Here is a 21290-nt window from a genome sequence, read left to right as displayed (position 1 = left end):
ATATAATAATATGTGACATGAGTTCTTAAACCTAATATGCATGAATAATAAAGATAATAATATAATATAACATGATAACAGTATAAGGTTCAAAATTGTAAATGAATATGGTCTTATGGATAACTAAATCTAACATGATATACTAAAAGATTTCTAAATGGAAATTTTAATCCTAAGGATAAGTATCATAAATTTTTTAATCCCTATTACTAAATATTTATATGAACATTATATAACAAAACTTAAGATATTTCATACACAAATATATTTTCAAGCTTCCTTCATAACTAATGGCGTTAGTTTTACAATTGGTCGCATATAAGAGCCCTTCATAGTCCTCACAGTTGCAACTCGAACTTTGCCATCTTTGCCTGGATGTACATGGGTTACTCGTCCTAATGGCCAGTTTATTGGTGGTACATGGTCTTCCTGAATTAGTACTACTGTGCCCACTTCTAGATTGCTGGTGCCCGAACTCCATTTTGTACGTCTTTGTAGTTCTGAGAGATAGGCCTTTGACCACAAAAGCCAAAACCGATCTCGCATTGCTGTAATTTGCTTGTGTATGCTTAATCTATTGGTAATAACTTTGTCATTTATTGGTTCAGGGATGGCAGTCATAAGGTCTCCAATTAAAAAATGACTGGGACTTAAATATATAGTATCGGTACTGTCATCGCTTAAAGAGATTAATGGTCTGGAATTTAATATGGCTTCCACCTGTATTAATAAAGTCAAATATTCTTCATAGGTCAAACATGTGGATCCTATAACTCTATGTAAGTAATGTTTCATAGATTTGATATTACTTTCCCAGAGGCCTCCAAAGTGTGGAGCATGGGAAGGTATAAATTTCCATGTGATACCCATATTTGCTACACATTCAATAATGTTTTTTCTGTTGATTTCTAGTTTAAAAAATTTATACAGTTCATTTAATTGTCTACTAGCTCCAACAAAGTTTGTTCCATTGTCACTATGGATTGTAGAACATACACCTCTGCGTGAAACAAAACGCTTTAATGAAGCCAAAAATGATTTTGTTGAGAGCTCTGTAACCAAATCCAAATGTATAGCTTTTGTTGTCATACATATGTAGATGACAATATATGCTTTAGTTTTAGGAGCCTTTCTTAAACGACTAGATCGTATTAGAACAGGTCCTGCATAATCAATTCCAACTGACAAAAATGGTCGTTGACGTATAACCCTATCTCTGGGTAACGATCCCATTAATTGTTGTGATTGCTCAGCTCGAAATCTTTTGCATTTGATGCATTCTCTAATGATACCCTTAATTTGATTTCTTGCATTTATTGGCCAGTATTTTCTTCTTATGTTCATCAATACTGCCTGAGTACCTGCATGAAGTAATCGCTCATGTTCTTGTTTTATTATTAAATATGTAATCCGATGTCCTTTAGGTAATATTATCGGATGTTTATGTGAAAATGTAAGATCTGACTGGTCTATTCTACCACTCACTCTCAATATTCCTTCAGAATCAATAAATGGGTATAAACCTTTTAATTCTGAACTTGTGTTCAATCCTGTGTACTTATTACTTTCTAATTCATGAATAATTTTATTAAACTCTTCTCTTTGTGCTAATTTGATTATCGCATTGTGAGCATAATCTAATTCTCTGGTGCTCAAAGTTAATGTATCTTTATTATGACGATATTTTAATTTTAAGTTAAATCTCAAACAGTATGCAATTACCCTAATTAATTTATTAAAACTTGAATATTTTGAGTATATTTTTTCTGATTTTATATTGGACTGGTTTATTTGCAGCACTTTTAGTTCTGGCATATCTTCTACTGGCACTTCTTCATACTTATTGGTGGGCCATTCTGAATTTGATAACAACCATGTTGGACCAAACCACCATAAGCTATTATTAATTATTTCCTGAGGAGTGGCTCCTCTCGAAACTATGTCTGCTGCGTTGTCCTGTGAAGATACATGACTCCATATTATTCCGGATGTTGTTTCCTGAATCTCCTGCACTCTGTTGCTAACAAACATTTTTAGCTTGCTGGGATCAGTTTTTAACCATCCCAAAACAATGGTCGAATCACTCCACATGAACGTTTTGTCAAAATGTATATTGATTACCTTACTTATGTGCTTATAAAGTCTAGCTAATAGTAATGCTGCGCATAGTTCTAGTCGTGGCAGAGTCACATTCTTGATTGGTGCTACTTTTGATTTGGCAGTTAATAGCCTTGATGATATAGAATTATTGTTATATATTGCCCGAACATAGATGCATGCTCCATATGCTGCCATTGATGCATCAGCGAATCCATGGCACTCAATTTGTTTTATTGGTTCTTGGTTGAACATATACCGTTGAATCTTTATTTCTTTTAGAAGAGTGAACTGATTTTGAAGGGTTTTCCACTCTTCTTTAATTGTTGCTGGAACTTCTTCATCCCAATCAGTCTTCTGTTTCCATATCTTTTGCATTATCATCTTCGCCTTGACTACGACTGGGGCTATAAGTCCCATTGGGTCGAAGATTTGGGATATGGCTGATAAAATGGCTCTTTTTGTGAAAGTTCTTTGGAATGCTGATGGAATTGTTGCCTTAAAAATGTCTTCTGTCGGGTTCCATAATAACCCCAATGCTTTAATTATTCCAGTTTTATCAATGAAGCACGTATTTTCTAATTCTTGATTTTCTTGTGCAATTGTGTTTAAAAATTCTTGATTATTGCTGGACCACTTGTGTAGAGAAAATCCTCCGCGGCCAAGCATTGTCACAAGTTGATCAGATTTAATATGAAGATCTGTTATGGAGTTTGCTCCTGTTATTATATCGTCTACATAGCAGTCTTGTTTAATAATATCTGCTGCTACAGGTGTACTGCTTTCTTCATCCTCTGCTAGTTTATTCAAAACACGAATTGCTAAATAGGGTGCGGAAGATGTGCCATAGGTTACTGTTGTTAATTTATAACAACGAATGTCTTCCTTTGGGTCACATCTCCACAAAATCCTTTGCACTTCTTGATCTTTTTTAGCAACTTTTATTTGCCTGTACATTTTTGTAATATCTGTTATAAAAACATACTTCCAGCATCGAAATCTAATTAGTATTGATATTAATTCTTGCTGTAGCTTAGGTCCTGTATGTAAGATGTCATTTAATGATATATTATTAGATGTTTTAGCCGAAGCATCAAATACTACCCGCAACTTGGTTGTACCATATTCTTTTATAACGGGGTGATGTGGAAGATAATAAACTGGATTTTCTTGAGTTGAATGTTGTATCACTGTGGTTTCTTGCGCATGGCCTAACCGAATATACTCTTCCATAAACTCTGCATATTTATTCAAAAGGTTTTTATCTGATTTAAAGCGTCTTTCCAGGTTTAACAGGCGTGACTTGGCTAGATGGAATGATTCTCCAAGTTCTGACTTTCTATTTTCAATAAATGGTAGACTCACCTCATATCTTCCATTTTCATGTCGGTGAACTGTCTTTAAAAAGTGGTCTTCACAGATTTTGTCCGAACCCTGCATTGGAGGACTGCTGTCTATTTCTTCGATTTGCCAAAACTTTGTTATTTCGCAATTTAATTGATCATTGGAAATGAATCCTACATAACTCGGTTGCATCGATGGCTCCTTATATGGTCCTGAAAGCATCCATCCAAGCTTGCTGTTTTTCAACATGGGAAGTTTATAGCCTAGTTTTATACTACCTTGCTGTATGATTTCAAAGAATAATTCTGCTCCTATTAGTACGTCAACTGGCCCAGGATTTGAAAATGAAGGATCTGCTAATTTTATGTTATTTGGAATCTTCCAGTCACTGGCATCAACTTTTTGTGCAGGTAAATTTGTTGTAATTTTATCTATTACAATACAGTTTATTGATCTGCTATACGAACTATTAATTGAATTTATCTTGATTTTAGTTGATTTAGATACTCCTAATGACTTGCCCTGTAGTACACTCAGAGTGTTTCGGGAATTAAATTGTGGGAGCTGCAGTCTTTCTGCTAAATCTTTTGTGACCAGGTTGGTCTGTGAGCCACTATCCAATAGTGCTCTTGCTTCACAAAGCTCCCCTCGAGTGTTTTCAATGTTGATGATTGCAGTGGCTAACAAAACGCTTATGGAATTGGACTCTTGTGAAAATAGTACCTTTTGCGTAGTTTCACTGCTTCTCACTTTTTCCTCTGAGGTGGAATCTTTATTATCATTATATACATGCATCATTGTGTGGTGTTTCTTCTGGCATATTTTGCAATTCTGACTGAATTTACATACATCTGGTGAATGAGCAGGTTCTAAACATTTCTCGCAATGGAGATTAAGTCTTAAAATTTCCTGTCTTTGTGTTATTGGTAGTTTCTTAAATTTAAAGCAATTATATACACGATGTCCTTTCAATTTACAATATATACATGGTTTGTGCTGATTATCTTGAGACACTATATTTACAGATTTTATTTTTGCTCCGGAATGTTCTATCTTACCAGTCTTGGTTGCAGTTTCCAACGCACACGACCTGGTTTCAAGAAATTTATAAAATTTGTTTAACGTTGGCAGCTCTCCTTCTTGTTGTGATAGACTCCAAGCTAAACGAGTATGGTGATCTAATTTATTTGTGAGCTGAAAAACTAAAATTATGTCCCAATAAACTGCATCTTCGTGAATTGTTACTAGTGACTGCGTCTGCTGCCTCGCTTGGTTCAAAAATGATTGTAGATTTTCATGTGAACCTCGTAGTATAGGTTTTATGTCATTTAGAGATTGTAGATGTGATGTAATTATTAAGTATTTATTGTTGTATCTATCTTGCAGTAAATTATATGCCGTGTTGTAATTTTCATTGGTCATAGAAAGATTTGTTATTAAGTCAGATGCTGGTGATTGTAGTGTCCCTTTTAAATAATGAAGTTTTTGAACGTCTGACAAATGCTCGTTGTTGTGTATAAGTGAATTGTAAATATCTATGAATGCATTCCATTCCGAATAATTTCCATTGAACTTTGGTAAATTTATGTCTGGAAGTTTGATGTTAATTTGCCTATGTTTTAAATCTATATTTGGTTTATTTTCGTTAATGTTAGTTTCTAAAATATCTTCAATTTGAGCTGACAATTCAAAATGTAAATCAAATAACTCCTCATATTCTTTTGAGTAAGTTCCTGGACATCTAACATCTAATTCAGTTTGATTTTCTTCTAAACTTTGAAGAATCTCAACTAGTTTCTTTTTTCGGAGGATTAAGCCATGTTTGCTATCTCCTTCTCGAAAGTTATTAATAAAATTCTGAATAAGCGCGATAGATTTTATCAATCGAGCCCTTTGTTGTTTGAGCGTCTCAATGTCCGCCATTTTAAATTTTACAAGAAACGCACGTGTAAAATATACGATAGTTTATATATAAATTTGCTACCGCAATTTGTTTAAATCCGTAGTTTTTGAATGTAATGGGAAAATTGTATTGATATATAATAGGAATATGTTCCTAATTCCTATCCCGATTTATTAAATAACCACAATGACAAAGTATACCGTACATAGACTAAACCTTACAAACAATTATACTAAGCAATTTTGAAATGGTTTTAGACTAATTGTGGACTTACTTGTATTTCCAATTGTGATCTTTAGTTGTAGTTGTTCCAATTCCAGTGAACTCCAGGCGACGCTTCCAAGCTTCAATGGCGGCTTCTCAGGTTCCCGGGTTTTCATTCACGTAGAGCTTTGTTTGGCTTTATGTTTTGACGAACTCGCGTATATTTAATTTTAAAGAGTGGACTGTAATTTTTAATCACTGGATCCGTGTCGATGGACCAAAATGTATAATATACTTAAATGAAAACGCCGATGTTGTCTTAGCCATGTATTTTAAACAACTATATTTTACAGAAATAAAAATAATAAAATCAAAAGCTCAAAATGGCGGGTCAAAAGCCCCCCTACCAGATTTTGGTTATTTCTAAAGCACACCGTTAGATGGCAACATAATTAATTATATTTTATCCAATTGTTAAGGAGCATATGAGGTTTAAATGAGAATTAAAATTTAAAAGCCATAACCTTTTTACACTGTAATTAGAGTTTATTTGAATACCCATAAATGGTCAGAAATTAAACATGTCAGATTTTCAAAATCTTTGCATTGTGTTTGTACTTCTATATGTTTGGTTGAATATAATTGTTCTGCACTCCTTAGGAGTATATGGATATAAATTATTATCGTTTTTTAAAGTAGGATTGATGAAGTATATTATTTACTATATTATTTTCTTCATAAATAAAATAGAATATCTCATATAAGATCTACACCTGCTCAAACGATTTTTGAAAAAATTTGATTCTGCTGTTAGTGTACAGGTGGCTTTAAGGATAAGGCCTTTAGTCAAATCCGAAATTTCTAAAAGATATGTTAAATGCCTCGAAACACTGCCGAATAAACCTCAAGTTTTAATAAAAAATCTTTCTTTTACTTACAACCATGCATTTCCACCAGAAGTTTCGCAAGCTGAATTTTATGACACTGCTGTTAAGGGTTTAGTTGATGGATTGTTTAAGGGCAATTTATTTCTACTAGAATTTAATTTTGACATAACATAACTTTGGTGTAGGTGAATTTATCTCTCATCTATAATCCCAAATTCTATTTTTATCTTCAGTATCTTTACTTTATTATTTATTATTTTGTTCAATCTAAAAATATATTTTAGGCTACAATGTGACAATATTAGCTTATGGTCAGACTGGCTCCGGAAAAACTCATTCCATGGGCATGGCTTATTCAGTTGGACCAGTCGAGGAGATGGGTGTTATACCAAGAGCAGTAAAAGACATTTTTCAAAAAATTTCAACTCTGACGGAGCAATATAATTTTCAATTACAAGTTAGATCAATATAAACTACTTTCCAAATATTAAAGCAATAAATTTAAAGTGTATTGTTGTATAATATACTTAAATGAAAACGCCGATGTTGTCTTAGCCATGTATTTTAAACAACTATATTTTACAGAAATAAAAATAATAAAATCAAAAGCTCAAAATGGCGGGTCAAAAGCCCCCCTACCAGATTTTGGTTATTTCTAAAGCACACCGTTAGATGGCAACATAATTAATTATATTTTATCCATATTCCCGCCCGATGCGTATGCATCCATCATTACAACAATTTGTGAAGTTTATTAAAGAATACAACCCGAAGATATATTAAGATATAACCTATGAATTGCGAAAAGAAATGACATGACATATAACCTAGATAATATAATAATATGTGACATGAGTTCTTAAACCTAATATGCATGAATAATAAAGATAATAATATAATATAACATGATAACAGTATAAGGTTCAAAATTGTAAATGAATATGGTCTTATGGATAACTAAATCTAACATGATATACTAAAAGATTTCTAAATGGAAATTTTAATCCTAAGGATAAGTATCATAAATTTTTTAATCCCTATTACTAAATATTTATATGAACATTATATAACAAAACTTAAGATATTTCATACACAAATATATTTTCAAGCTTCCTTCATAACTAATGGCGTTAGTTTTACAATTGGTCGCATATAAGAGCCCTTCATAGTCCTCACAGTTGCAACTCGAACTTTGCCATCTTTGCCTGGATGTACATGGGTTACTCGTCCTAATGGCCAGTTTATTGGTGGTACATGGTCTTCCTGAATTAGTACTACTGTGCCCACTTCTAGATTGCTGGTGCCCGAACTCCATTTTGTACGTCTTTGTAGTTCTGAGAGATAGGCCTTTGACCACAAAAGCCAAAACCGATCTCGCATTGCTGTAATTTGCTTGTGTATGCTTAATCTATTGGTAATAACTTTGTCATTTATTGGTTCAGGGATGGCAGTCATAAGGTCTCCAATTAAAAAATGACTGGGACTTAAATATATAGTATCGGTATATTATAATATTATATTAATAAAGTCAAATATTCTTCATAGGTCAAACATGTGGATCCTATAACTCTATGTAAGTAATGTTTCATAGATTTGATATTACTTTCCCAGAGGCCTCCAAAGTGTGGAGCATGGGAAGGTATAAATTTCCATGTGATACCCATATTTGCTACACATTCAATAATGTTTTTTCTGTTGATTTCTAGTTTAAAAAATTTATACAGTTCATTTAATTGTCTACTAGCTCCAACAAAGTTTGTTCCATTGTCACTATGGATTGTAGAACATACACCTCTGCGTGAAACAAAACGCTTTAATGAAGCCAAAAATGATTTTGTTGAGAGCTCTGTAACCAAATCCAAATGTATAGCTTTTGTTGTCATACATATGTAGATGACAATATATGCTTTAGTTTTAGGAGCCTTTCTTAAACGACTAGATCGTATTAGAACAGGTCCTGCATAATCAATTCCAACTGACAAAAATGGTCGTTGACGTATAACCCTATCTCTGGGTAACGATCCCATTAATTGTTGTGATTGCTCAGCTCGAAATCTTTTGCATTTGATGCATTCTCTAATGATACCCTTAATTTGATTTCTTGCATTTATTGGCCAGTATTTTCTTCTTATGTTCATCAATACTGCCTGAGTACCTGCATGAAGTAATCGCTCATGTTCTTGTTTTATTATTAAATATGTAATCCGATGTCCTTTAGGTAATATTATCGGATGTTTATGTGAAAATGTAAGATCTGACTGGTCTATTCTACCACCCACTCTCAATATTCCTTCAGAATCAATAAATGGGTATAAACCTTTTAATTCTGAACTTGTGTTCAATCCTGTGTACTTATTACTTTCTAATTCATGAATAATTTTATTAAACTCTTCTCTTTGTGCTAATTTGATTATCGCATTGTGAGCATAATCTAATTCTCTGGTGCTCAAAGTTAATGTATCTTTATTATGACGATATTTTAATTTTAAGTTAAATCTCAAACAGTATGCAATTACCCTAATTAATTTATTAAAACTTGAATATTTTGAGTATATTTTTTCTGATTTTATATTGGACTGGTTTATTTGCAGCACTTTTAGTTCTGGCATATCTTCTACTGGCACTTCTTCATACTTATTGGTGGGCCATTCTGAATTTGATAACAACCATGTTGGACCAAACCACCATAAGCTATTATTAATTATTTCCTGAGGAGTGGACTCCTCTCGAAACTATGTCTGCTGCGTTGTCCTGTGAAGATACATGACTCCATATTATTCCGGATGTTGTTTCCTGAATCTCCTGCACTCTGTTGCTAACAAACATTTTTAGCTTGCTGGGATCAGTTTTTAACCATCCCAAAACAATGGTCGAATCACTCCACATGAACGTTTTGTCAAAATGTATATTGATTACCTTACTTATGTGCTTATAAAGTCTAGCTAATAGTAATGCTGCGCATAGTTCTAGTCGTGGCAGAGTCACATTCTTGATTGGTGCTACTTTTGATTTGGCAGTTAATAGCCTTGATGATATAGAATTATTGTTATATATTGCCCGAACATAGATGCATGCTCCATATGCTGCCATTGATGCATCAGCGAATCCATGGCACTCAATTTGTTTTATTGGTTCTTGGTTGAACATATACCGTTGAATCTTTATTTCTTTTAGAAGAGTGAACTGATTTTGAAGGGTTTTCCACTCTTCTTTAATTGTTGCTGGAACTTCTTCATCCCAATCAGTCTTCTGTTTCCATATCTTTTGCATTATCATCTTCGCCTTGACTACGACTGGGGCTATAAGTCCCATTGGGTCGAAGATTTGGGATATGGCTGATAAAATGGCTCTTTTTGTGAAAGTTCTTTGGAATGCTGATGGAATTGTTGCCTTAAAAATGTCTTCTGTCGGGTTCCATAATAACCCCAATGCTTTAATTATTCCAGTTTTATCAATGAAGCACGTATTTTCTAATTCTTGATTTTCTTGTGCAATTGTGTTTAAAAATTCTTGATTATTGCTGGACCACTTGTGTAGAGAAAATCCTCCGCGGCCAAGCATTGTCACAAGTTGATCAGATTTAATATGAAGATCTGTTATGGAGTTTGCTCCTGTTATTATATCGTCTACATAGCAGTCTTGTTTAATAATATCTGCTGCTACAGGTGTACTGCTTTCTTCATCCTCTGCTAGTTTATTCAAAACACGAATTGCTAAATAGGGTGCGGAAGATGTGCCATAGGTTACTGTTGTTAATTTATAACAACGAATGTCTTCCTTTGGGTCACATCTCCACAAAATCCTTTGCACTTCTTGATCTTTTTTAGCAACTTTTATTTGCCTGTACATTTTTGTAATATCTGTTATAAAAACATACTTCCAGCATCGAAATCTAATTAGTATTGATATTAATTCTTGCTGTAGCTTAGGTCCTGTATGTAAGATGTCATTTAATGATATATTATTAGATGTTTTAGCCGAAGCATCAAATACTACCCGCAACTTGGTTGTACCATATTCTTTTATAACGGGGTGATGTGGAAGATAATAAACTGGATTTTCTTGAGTTGAATGTTGTATCACTGTGGTTTCTTGCGCATGGCCTAACCGAATATACTCTTCCATAAACTCTGCATATTTATTCAAAAGGTTTTTATCTGATTTAAAGCGTCTTTCCAGGTTTAACAGGCGTGACTTGGCTAGATGGAATGATTCTCCAAGTTCTGACTTTCTATTTTCAATAAATGGTAGACTCACCTCATATCTTCCATTTTCATGTCGGTGAACTGTCTTTAAAAAGTGGTCTTCACAGATTTTGTCCGAACCCTGCATTGGAGGACTGCTGTCTATTTCTTCGATTTGCCAAAACTTTGTTATTTCGCAATTTAATTGATCATTGGAAATGAATCCTACATAACTCGGTTGCATCGATGGCTCCTTATATGGTCCTGAAAGCATCCATCCAAGCTTGCTGTTTTTCAACATGGGAAGTTTATAGCCTAGTTTTATACTACCTTGCTGTATGATTTCAAAGAATAATTCTGCTCCTATTAGTACGTCAACTGGCCCAGGATTTGAAAATGAAGGATCTGCTAATTTTATGTTATTTGGAATCTTCCAGTCACTGGCATCAATTTTTGTGCAGGTAAATTTGTTGTAATTTTATCTATTACAATACAGTTTATTGATCTGCTATACGAACTATTAATTGAATTTATCTTGATTTTAGTTGATTTAGATACTCCTAATGACTTGCCCTGTAGTACACTCAGAGTGTTTCGGGAATTAAATTGTGGGAGCTGCAGTCTTTCTGCTAAATCTTTTGTGACCAGGTTGGTCTGTGAGCCACTATCCAATAGTGCTCTTGCTTCACAAAGCTCCCCTCGAGTGTTTTCAATGTTGATGATTGCAGTGGCTAACAAAACGCTTATGGAATTGGACTCTTGTGAAAATAGTACCTTTTGCGTAGTTTCACTGCTTCTCACTTTTTCCTCTGAGGTGGAATCTTTATTATCATTATATACATGCATCATTGTGTGGTGTTTCTTCTGGCATATTTTGCAATTCTGACTGAATTTACATACATCTGGTGAATGAGCAGGTTCTAAACATTTCTCGCAATGGAGATTAAGTCTTAAAATTTCCTGTCTTTGTGTTATTGGTAGTTTCTTAAATTTAAAGCAATTATATACACGATGTCCTTTCAATTTACAATATATACATGGTTTGTGCTGATTATCTTGAGACACTATATTTACAGATTTTATTTTTGCTCCGGAATGTTCTATCTTACCAGTCTTGGTTGCAGTTTCCAACGCACACGACCTGGTTTCAAGAAATTTATAAAATTTGTTTAACGTTGGCAGCTCTCCTTCTTGTTGTGATAGACTCCAAGCTAAACGAGTATGGTGATCTAATTTATTTGTGAGCTGAAAAACTAAAATTATGTCCCAATAAACTGCATCTTCGTGAATTGTTACTAGTGACTGCGTCTGCTGCCTCGCTTGGTTCAAAAATGATTGTAGATTTTCATGTGAACCTCGTAGTATAGGTTTTATGTCATTTAGAGATTGTAGATGTGATGTAATTATTAAGTATTTATTGTTGTATCTATCTTGCAGTAAATTATATGCCGTGTTGTAATTTTCATTGGTCATAGAAAGATTTGTTATTAAGTCAGATGCTGGTGATTGTAGTGTCCCTTTTAAATAATGAAGTTTTTGAACGTCTGACAAATGCTCGTTGTTGTGTATAAGTGAATTGTAAATATCTATGAATGCATTCCATTCCGAATAATTTCCATTGAACTTTGGTAAATTTATGTCTGGAAGTTTGATGTTAATTTGCCTATGTTTTAAATCTATATTTGGTTTATTTTCGTTAATGTTAGTTTCTAAAATATCTTCAATTTGAGCTGACAATTCAAAATGTAAATCAAATAACTCCTCATATTCTTTTGAGTAAGTTCCTGGACATCTAACATCTAATTCAGTTTGATTTTCTTCTAAACTTTGAAGAATCTCAACTAGTTTCTTTTTTCGGAGGATTAAGCCATGTTTGCTATCTCCTTCTCGAAAGTTATTAATAAAATTCTGAATAAGCGCGATAGATTTTATCAATCGAGCCCTTTGTTGTTTGAGCGTCTCAATGTCCGCCATTTTAAATTTTACAAGAAACGCACGTGTAAAATATACGATAGTTTATATATAAATTTGCTACCGCAATTTGTTTAAATCCGTAGTTTTTGAATGTAATGGGAAAATTGTATTGATATATAATAGGAATATGTTCCTAATTCCTATCCCGATTTATTAAATAACCACAATGACAAAGTATACCGTACATAGACTAAACCTTACAAACAATTATACTAAGCAATTTTGAAATGGTTTTAGACTAATTGTGGACTTACTTGTATTTCCAATTGTGATCTTTAGTTGTAGTTGTTCCAATTCCAGTGAACTCCAGGCGACGCTTCCAAGCTTCAATGGCGGCTTCTCAGGTTCCCGGGTTTTCATTCACGTAGAGCTTTGTTTGGCTTTATGTTTTGACGAACTCGCGTATATTTAATTTTAAAGAGTGGACTGTAATTTTTAATCACTGGATCCGTGTCGATGGACCAAAATGTATAATATACTTAAATGAAAACGCCGATGTTGTCTTAGCCATGTATTTTAAACAACTATATTTTACAGAAATAAAAATAATAAAATCAAAAGCTCAAAATGGCGGGTCAAAAGCCCCCCTACCAGATTTTGGTTATTTCTAAAGCACACCGTTAGATGGCAACATAATTAATTATATTTTATCCAATTGTTAAGGAGCATATGAGGTTTAAATGAGAATTAAAATTTAAAAGCCATAACCTTTTTACACTGTAATTAGAGTTTATTTGAATACCCATAAATGGTCAGAAATTAAACATGTCAGATTTTCAAAATCTTTGCATTGTGTTTGTACTTCTATATGTTTGGTTGAATATAATTGTTCTGCACTCCTTAGGAGAGTATATGGATATAAATTATTATCGTTTTTTAAAGTAGGATTGATGAAGTATATTATTTACTATATTATTTTCTTCATAAATAAAATAGAATATCTCATATAAGATCTACACCTGCTTAAACGATTTTTGAAAAAATTTGATTCTGCTGTTAGTGTACAGGTGGCTTTAAGGATAAGGCCTTTAGTCAAATCCGAAATTTCTAAAAGATATGTTAAATGCCTCGAAACACTGCCGAATAAACCTCAAGTTTTAATAAAAAATCTTTCTTTTACTTACAACCATGCATTTCCACCAGAAGTTTCGCAAGCTGAATTTTATGACACTGCTGTTAAGGGTTGATGTAGTTGATGGATTGTTTAAGGGTAATTTATTTCTACTAGAATTTAATTTTGACATAACATAACTTTGGTGTAGGTGAATTTATCTCTCATCTATAATCCCAAATTCTATTTTTATCTTCAGTATCTTTACTTTATTATTTATTATTTTGTTCAATCTAAAAATATATTTTAGGCTACAATGTGACAATATTAGCTTATGGTCAGACTGGCTCCGGAAAAACTCATTCCATGGGCATGGCTTATTCAGTTGGACCAGTCGAGGAGATGGGTGTTATACCAAGAGCAGTAAAAGACATTTTTCAAAAAATTTCAACTCTGACGGAGCAATATAATTTTCAATTACAAGTTAGATCAATATAAACTACTTTCCAAATATTAAAGCAATAAATTTAAAGTGTATTGTTAAGGAGCATATGAGGTTTAAATGAGAATTAAAATTTAAAAGCCATAACCTTTTTACACTGTAATTAGAGTTTATTTGAATACCCATAAATGGTCAGAAATTAAACATGTCAGATTTTCAAAATCTTTGCATTGTGTTTGTACTTCTATATGTTTGGTTGAATATAATTGTTCTGCACTCCTTAGGAGTATATGGATTGCTATTTAATATAATTTGCTTTTAGAAATCATAATAGTTTATGAAATTGTAAACATAATAATAACAGTAAGTCATTTCTTCAGTAAAGTATTTTCTCATGTTCTACAGGTATCATTTATGGAATTATATCAAGAACAATTATTTGATCTTTTATCAAAATCAAATAGAGATCAAAGTATAGTTGATATCAGAGAAGATCAACAAAAAAGAATTGTAATTCCTGGATTAACCGAAATTGAAGTACGTAATGCAAAAGATACATTAGATTGTTTAGTTAGAGGATATCGTCGCAGAGCTGTAGGTGCAACTGCAATGAACAGTCAATCCAGTAGAAGTCATGCAATATTCACTATCCATATACAACAGCGAAAAATCAGCGATAAGTAAGTAATAGTCAGTAAAAGAAAAAAGCTTTACGTATTATTTTTTTGTTATTTAAAACTGGATCTAGTAATGATGAATGAAAATAATGGTTTTTGAATTGAAAATTATTTTAGTTCACCATGGTTGTCGCTTCGAAACCATACATACAAAGCATTTGTGCGAAAATTATGCGTGTGTAATGTTAGCGTTTTTTTGGATCTTCTGTTGACGTTTTCACAAAAACGATTGAACTGATTTCATAACTTCAAATGCCATTGTATGTAATTTGGTAAGGACTAGCATTGATTATAGCCCAGTCAAATTAAGTTTTCAGTTAGGAACAATTCGCATAGAGCTGAAATTTGGTACAGATGTTAAATAGGCCATTACAAATGAAATGTCAAAAGTCCCCAACGATCCGACATCTGCGATTTTTTTTATTCAAGGTCAAAGGTGCAAAAATCTAGTTTTTCCCATTTTCCGCCGAAACCATAATTTTTTTTATGTTAGATGAGTTTATTTATTATAAAATTCTCTATGAAATTGTTATTATTAATTTTTTTGTTAGTATCACCGTTTCTGAGATATTGCCGTTTGAAAAGTTGAAAAATTCATATTTTTTATAATATGCAGCTTTTAAACGTCATCAAATGTGTAATATAAGTAAAAAATAAGAGTTAATTGGTTTCTGTTTAAATAGTATAAGTTTAATGAAATTTTTGAAGTATAAAACTATAGTGTTAGCCCCTAATTACCTTAGCTCTTGAGCAACACCCGCCAGCTATGTCATTTTCCTAGTGTGGGAGGGTCACATATACGACTGTTTTTGAAGCGAATAAACCACCTATTGGTGTACGGCATTTAAGACAAATTGCTGGAACTTCCCGTACCAAAAATTCAATTTTTCAAAAAAGATTGATTTTTGTGAATATTAAATTTTTGAGTAAATTGACTTATTTGAATTATATTTAGAAATAATTTGGAATTTTTTAACTTTTTTAACTTTTTTTTCAATGCAATATCGCTCCATACTTATTATTAAAATCTCTATAAAATATCTAATAATGTGATGCGCATATCGATGCTTTTCTGACGCAACCTCGTATCTCAGAAACTACTATTATACTTTTCAGGAGAGACAAAAAACGTTTTATAACGAATTTTTGAACTGCTGTTAACAATTTTTTTATAAATTTTAAAAATATTCAATCTTGTAACAATTATTTATTATTTTTTCTTCAATTCTTTCAGATACGTGTTTGTCGCACGGAAAAAAATGTAACATACGTGGTTGCGGCATGCTGTTTTCAAATAAGAGTACATGAATAACTTTTTTCAATTGTTTTATTTTGAGAATCGATCAACTTTTTAAATAATTCTTAATAAAAAAACAAACATTTTTAAACTTGTGGTATATGTTAGTTTATAATTACGACAATATAGTATCTGGCCATAGTTTAGGTATTTCAATACCTAGGATATTTAGCTCTTTCATGGATTTATAATTTACTACTTTGTGATTATCATTTTTATTGTTACTTTTATTCTTTTTAACTTCCCGAAGGAGAAGTTTATGTTTTCATCAAAAAACCCGATTCGCTAATTTTATGTTTTCTCGACGTTTCAAGCCATTCTGAATCGAATGAGACCAAATTTGGAAAAAGTATGTGTGTGTGTGTGTGTGTGTATGTGAACAGATTTTTTGCCGTAAATCGACGTTTTCTCGAAAACGGCTGGACCGATTTCAAAAATTTAAAAGCCATTCGATGTATCTCAACGAGAACTATTGTTTGTCAGTTTTGTGCGACGATCGGCCAAGCCGTTTCTTCATAAATGGCAGAAAAGTGAAAAAATTTTCGTCTACGTTTTAGCCCGCAATTCTGAATCGATTTTGAAAATTCAAAAACCGTTCGAAAGATATTGGTTGGGAATCGTGCTGATTAGTTTTTGGTAGAGATCGGCCGGGCCGTTTTCTTGTAATAAAGTTTAAAAAAAAAAAAAATCGACGATTTTTATGATTATTTTTTTGACGATAGATACCATAGTCTTCTAGATCATACTAAAATATTACGGCCCTACGACAACTGGTTCAGCTTTAAAAATTCGTCAAAGTTTGCAAAAATCAGTATGGTCTTTTTGGCATTTGTCAAAATTAGACTTTTGATCGACGTTTTCTCAAAAACGTCTGAACCGATTTTAAAAATTTAAAAGCCATTTGATGTATTTCGGTGAGGACTATCGTTTGTCAGTTTTGTGCAACGATCTGCCAAGCCGTTTCTTTGTAATTTGAAAAAAACTTTTCATCCACATTTAAGCTCATCCTACCGAACGATTTTAAAAAATCAAAAACTGTTCGAAAGATATTAGTTGGGAATGGTACTGATTAATTTTAGGTGAAAATCTACCGAGCCGTTTTCTTGTAATTAACTGATTTTCATGGAATTTTTTTTGGCGATATACATCATGGTCTTATAGAACTTACTGTAATATTACGGCCTAACGACAAGTAGTTTAATTTTAAAAATTCGTCAAAGTTTGCTAAAATTATTATCGTTTTTTTTAAAGTAGGATTAATGAAGTATATTATTTACACATTTTTTTGATTAAGTCGATTATTTACACATTTCGGGAAGTTCATGTAACTTGCCTCAAGGCTAAATACCAAACCAACTAGTTAAATTTTATTATCAATAAGGTTCATAAATAGTAGATTGGGCTATGATCTTTATTTTGTTCATAATTTTAACTATTTCTAGTAAAAATATTGATTGAAGTAACGCTTACTATGTCCAATCCAAGCCTAATCAAAAATGTATGGGAAAGCGTCATGTTAGGTTTGGACGACATGGCAAGCACTCGCGATTTTTTTTAACAATTACAACCTATTTTGGTTTTATCGAAGTTGCTGAAATATTTTTTGTACTTTTAATAAATTAATTTCTAACATTTTAGGCCTTGATTGCAATAGGTTCATTAGCCGCAAATTTCAATCGAGAACTGTAGTCCAGTCATTTGGTGCAAAAAAAGGCTGTTGCCGGTACAGTACTCCGGGAATTATGAAAATTGGTAATCTTGTAGATTTCGAGGTGCTCTTTACGAAAATCAACTTTGCCACCTCAAATTTGAACGGCAAGTTGCCGCCATATTGAAAAAACAGCGTCAAACAACAACTTTTTTAAAATATCTTTTTTTTGGCTGATTCTACGATAAAAGTATCTATGTACGAATTAAACTAGATAAAATTTCCTACAATTCCTTAGAAAACCGTTTTTTTTGTAAAATTGAAAGTTTGAGAGTACGGCCGCCTCAAAGTATAAGATAAAAAATTATAAAAAATTATTCGAAATTAGGCACAAGGACGTCTTAAAAACATGTTCTAACACCAATAATGCTGAAATCGTAATTTGAGTTTAAAGTATTAAAATTTAATTAAATTTGTTCAAGGACTTATGAAAATATTTATAGCATATAATAAAGAATTTTATAAGGTATTTTATGACATATACATTTATTAATTTATTATTGTAAATTTTGTTGATATTTTAAAAAAACCTAAAAAAAAGACCTAACACCAGTAACGCTGAAATCCTAATTTGAGTAAAGTATTAAAATTTAATTAAACTCCTTCAGGAACTTATGAAGAATTTTAAAAGGTATTTTATAACATATACATTTATCGATTTATTATTTTAAATTTTGTTGATATTTGAAACAAAAATAAAACTAGCTGTAAGTGGAATTCTGTCTTGAGGCAATTATGACATCGTACCTTAAGGCAAATTGCTGGAACTTCCCGTATCATAACGAAATGTTCGAAAAATACTGAATGTTTTCAAATAGATTATTATTAATATTGTAACATTGTCGTCTAATATTTATAAGACAACATTAACTAAATCTAAACCGATCAAGTAAAAGTACCCTGCCCTGGTTTTAATGTCAGTACATGCAAATGGGTAAAACTATCCAGTTGTTTCTTCTTCTAGTGTGTTGATTATATGTTTAAACATTATTTTTTATTTCTAAATTTCATTAGTTTTCATATTTACACGTCCCAAGTTTAAAACAAAGAAAACAAATGAAGGAAGAAAAATTAAATATCACAAAACATCTAATGCCTCCGCTTTGCCCCTGCCTCTGGTCCCCACGGAAACCGCCGCTAGGCATTACTTCGTGGGGGGAGGATCTAGAATGTTACAATTCTTAACTTGTTATAAACAATGTTATAATTCATAAACATTTTACTTATCTTTTAAATGGGCGAAGTCCCATTCGTCCTTTCTCTCTCTATAGAACGCAGGTCCATTAAAACGTCTCTCGCAAATCTGTCTATGGCGTTCCAAGCAGCTTCACTTGTCAGCATTACTTCAACAACATTACCTGGGGTAATTGTGCGTCTCAATGTCTCCTCCACATCATCCCGTAGAGCACCAAATCGCGGGCACACGAAGAACACGTGCTCAGCATCTTCGATTTCGCCCAAACAATATGGGCAATCCGGCGAGCTATCGTGCTTGAATCGGTGTAGGTAGGCTCGAAAACAGCCATGCCCCGATAGCATTTGCGTAGTATAATAGTTTACTTCGCCGTGCTTGCGACTTAGCCAGACTTTGATGTTAGGAATGAGACGATGCGTCCATCTGCCCTTTACAGCGACATCCCACAGTCGCTGCCATCGGTCAATGCTGTTCTGCCGTTCTTCTAATCTTAACTTTTCAGGACACAGTTGTTGATGTCTTCTATGGTAAATTGTCCGTCTTTCCTCTGCTAAGACTAAGAGAGGCACAGTTCCTGAAATGACGCACACTGCTTCCGCCGATATTGTGCGAAATGCGCAAGCAATTCTTATAGCACTGAGACGGTATAAGGGCCCTGCCATTCTCCTCGATTTTTGAGATTTAAGAGCATCACCCCATATGGAGATACCATATGTCAGCACTGAAGTAATAACTGACGATAGTAATATCCTTCTGGTTTGTTTAGGACCTCCAATATTAGGCATCAGTCGAGCAAGTTTCGTCCTAACTATTGACGCCTTAGCACTAACGTGTTCCACCTGTTGATTGAAATTCAAACGAGCATCAAGCATTACGCCAAGGTAACAGATGTGAGGTTTTGACGTGATCTCAAGATTTCCTATCTTTAGCTTGATGGTCTCAATTCTTTTCCTACTAGTGATAAGAACAGCTTCACTTTTTTGTTGTGCTAATTGGAGATTCATTGTTCCCATCCACCGATTAATTTTTCTGAATGTAATATCGAATAGGCTTACGATGTCATCAATTTGTTTGGAGACAACCACTATGGCAACATCGTCTGCATATGCTACTAGTTTCACACATTCTGGAAACTCTAGTCTCAAAAGGCCATCATACATAATATTCCACAGCAAAGGGCCTAGAACAGAGCCCTGCGGCACACCTCCTGTTATATTATATTCTTCTGTACCATCGCGTGAATGGTACATTAGAATTCTGTCTGTAAAGTAGCTTGCGACTATATTGCATAGGTATGCTGGCACGTTCTTGTCACGAGTGCATCATAATGCAATCCCAGTTTGCAGAATTAAAAGCATTTTTTATATCCAATGTAGCTACAAGGATCTAATGCCTGTGATAGCAATTCTGTTGGCTCGCTTCAAAACCAATGTCAATTGTATTATTCATTTGATCAGAATACCTCAATATTTTGACTTCGAAAATACAAGCGAGATGGAAGATCTGGTTAGTATTTTAATTTTTGTACCTATGAATACCTATAAGGATTACTTAGCAAACGTGGTCTTTGTCTTTGTGCTTGAATTACCACCAACAGGAGTATATATTTTAAGCAGAAATTTTAATTGCATATGGGAATGTTGATGCATCTTGCATTTGTTGTAGTTTTTCTAACTTTTTAACATATACTTAGTAGTTTTAATCTAGTGTTTATGTTTACGAATTTAAGGAACTTATTAGGCGCTCTGCAAAACATCGCCCAGGTGTCTACCGACACAATAGTGTTAGACAACTGCAGCAAGACTTTGCATTGCCTTTATAAAAGGGCAAGAAGTATTGTTGCAGATTGCGGTGCCGCCATATCGACCATTGTCGACGAATGCGCATTTGTATATATGGAGCCATATCTTGTATGGCTAAGTATTGTGAATGGGGTACGAATTACATTTTTGTTATGTGTAGAAATTTTCAAACAATTCATCTCTTGATCAGAAAGAATTTTTCTTCTAGCAAATGGATTCAAAATGTGCTAAGAAAGAGATTTTCTTCGGATTGTAAATTCTCTAAAAAAAAATATACATTTTCCACTATTTACATAACGTTTTACATACTTTTAGAAGAATTTAAAGTGTTTAGAAATGGTGTCATTGAAAGAAATCTTCCTATCGAGGTTTGTTAATTAGATCAAAGATTAAACATAACTAATTTAACTAATTCATACTCCTATCAAAATATCTTTTAGGGTTCGATATACTGCCTACTTTCCTACGGTACATATTTATCTTGGGATTAATGGATATAAAATATATGGATCTGAATAATATGGT

The 21290-nt window shown here is 33.0% G+C and overlaps 5 protein-coding genes across 5 annotated transcripts; 1 reads left to right on the top strand and 4 right to left on the bottom strand.

Moving 5' to 3' along the window:
• Positions 1–270: 270 nt before the first annotated feature.
• On the bottom strand, positions 271–5364 carry LOC113365313. The gene is made up of 2 exons (XM_026606897.1): positions 1796–5364; positions 271–1723 (listed from the first exon to the last, which is right to left on the bottom strand). The coding sequence occupies exons 1-2, from the start codon at positions 5362–5364 to the stop codon at positions 271–273; spliced, it is 5022 nt and encodes a 1673-aa protein (XP_026462682.1).
• Positions 5365–7949: 2585 nt separating this feature from the next.
• On the bottom strand, positions 7950–9044 carry LOC113365312. The gene is made up of 2 exons (XM_026606896.1): positions 9025–9044; positions 7950–8952 (listed from the first exon to the last, which is right to left on the bottom strand). The coding sequence occupies exons 1-2, from the start codon at positions 9042–9044 to the stop codon at positions 7950–7952; spliced, it is 1023 nt and encodes a 340-aa protein (XP_026462681.1).
• An 88-nt stretch (positions 9045–9132) lies between these two features.
• On the bottom strand, positions 9133–10920 carry LOC113365311. The gene has a single exon (XM_026606895.1). The coding sequence runs from the start codon at positions 10918–10920 to the stop codon at positions 9133–9135; it is 1788 nt and encodes a 595-aa protein (XP_026462680.1).
• Positions 10921–11033: 113 nt separating this feature from the next.
• On the bottom strand, positions 11034–12593 carry LOC113365310. The gene has a single exon (XM_026606894.1). The coding sequence runs from the start codon at positions 12591–12593 to the stop codon at positions 11034–11036; it is 1560 nt and encodes a 519-aa protein (XP_026462679.1).
• Positions 12594–13721: 1128 nt separating this feature from the next.
• On the top strand, positions 13722–20469 carry LOC113365309 (chromosome-associated kinesin KIF4-like; the record flags this gene model as incomplete). Its single annotated transcript, XM_026606893.1, has 4 exons — positions 13722–13803; positions 13955–14067; positions 14492–14766; positions 20340–20469. Coding segments are annotated over exons 1-4 (600 nt in total), but the record flags the coding sequence as incomplete, so codon positions are not given.
• Between the last annotated feature and the right edge of the window lie 821 nt (positions 20470–21290).

This window comes from Ctenocephalides felis, unplaced genomic scaffold, assembly GCF_003426905.1.
Source record: "Ctenocephalides felis isolate EL2017-DRISC unplaced genomic scaffold, ASM342690v1 CF-g0.4_SCAFFOLD_00880, whole genome shotgun sequence".
In the NCBI taxonomy this organism is placed as follows: Eukaryota; Metazoa; Arthropoda; class Insecta; order Siphonaptera; family Pulicidae; genus Ctenocephalides; species Ctenocephalides felis.
The sequence above is the reverse complement of the archived record's forward strand: the minus strand, read 5'-3'. Positions and strand labels throughout refer to the sequence as shown.

Excerpts from the sequence above, each read along its gene's own strand:
- LOC113365313 (XM_026606897.1), bottom strand. The coding sequence starts at position 5,364 with ATGGCGGACATTGAGACGCTCAAACAACAAAGGGCTCGATTGATAAAA. Across the intron at positions 1,724-1,795 it reads ATGCCAGAACTAAAAGTGCT|GGTAATTGCATACTGTTTGA; the intron begins GCAAATAAACCA and ends TAAATTAATTAG.
- LOC113365312 (XM_026606896.1), bottom strand. The coding sequence starts at position 9,044 with ATGCCAGAACTAAAAGTGCT. Across the intron at positions 8,953-9,024 it reads ATGCCAGAACTAAAAGTGCT|GGTAATTGCATACTGTTTGA; the intron begins GCAAATAAACCA and ends TAAATTAATTAG.
- LOC113365311 (XM_026606895.1), bottom strand. The coding sequence starts at position 10,920 with ATGTTGAAAAACAGCAAGCTTGGATGGATGCTTTCAGGACCATATAAG.
- LOC113365310 (XM_026606894.1), bottom strand. The coding sequence starts at position 12,593 with ATGGCGGACATTGAGACGCTCAAACAACAAAGGGCTCGATTGATAAAA.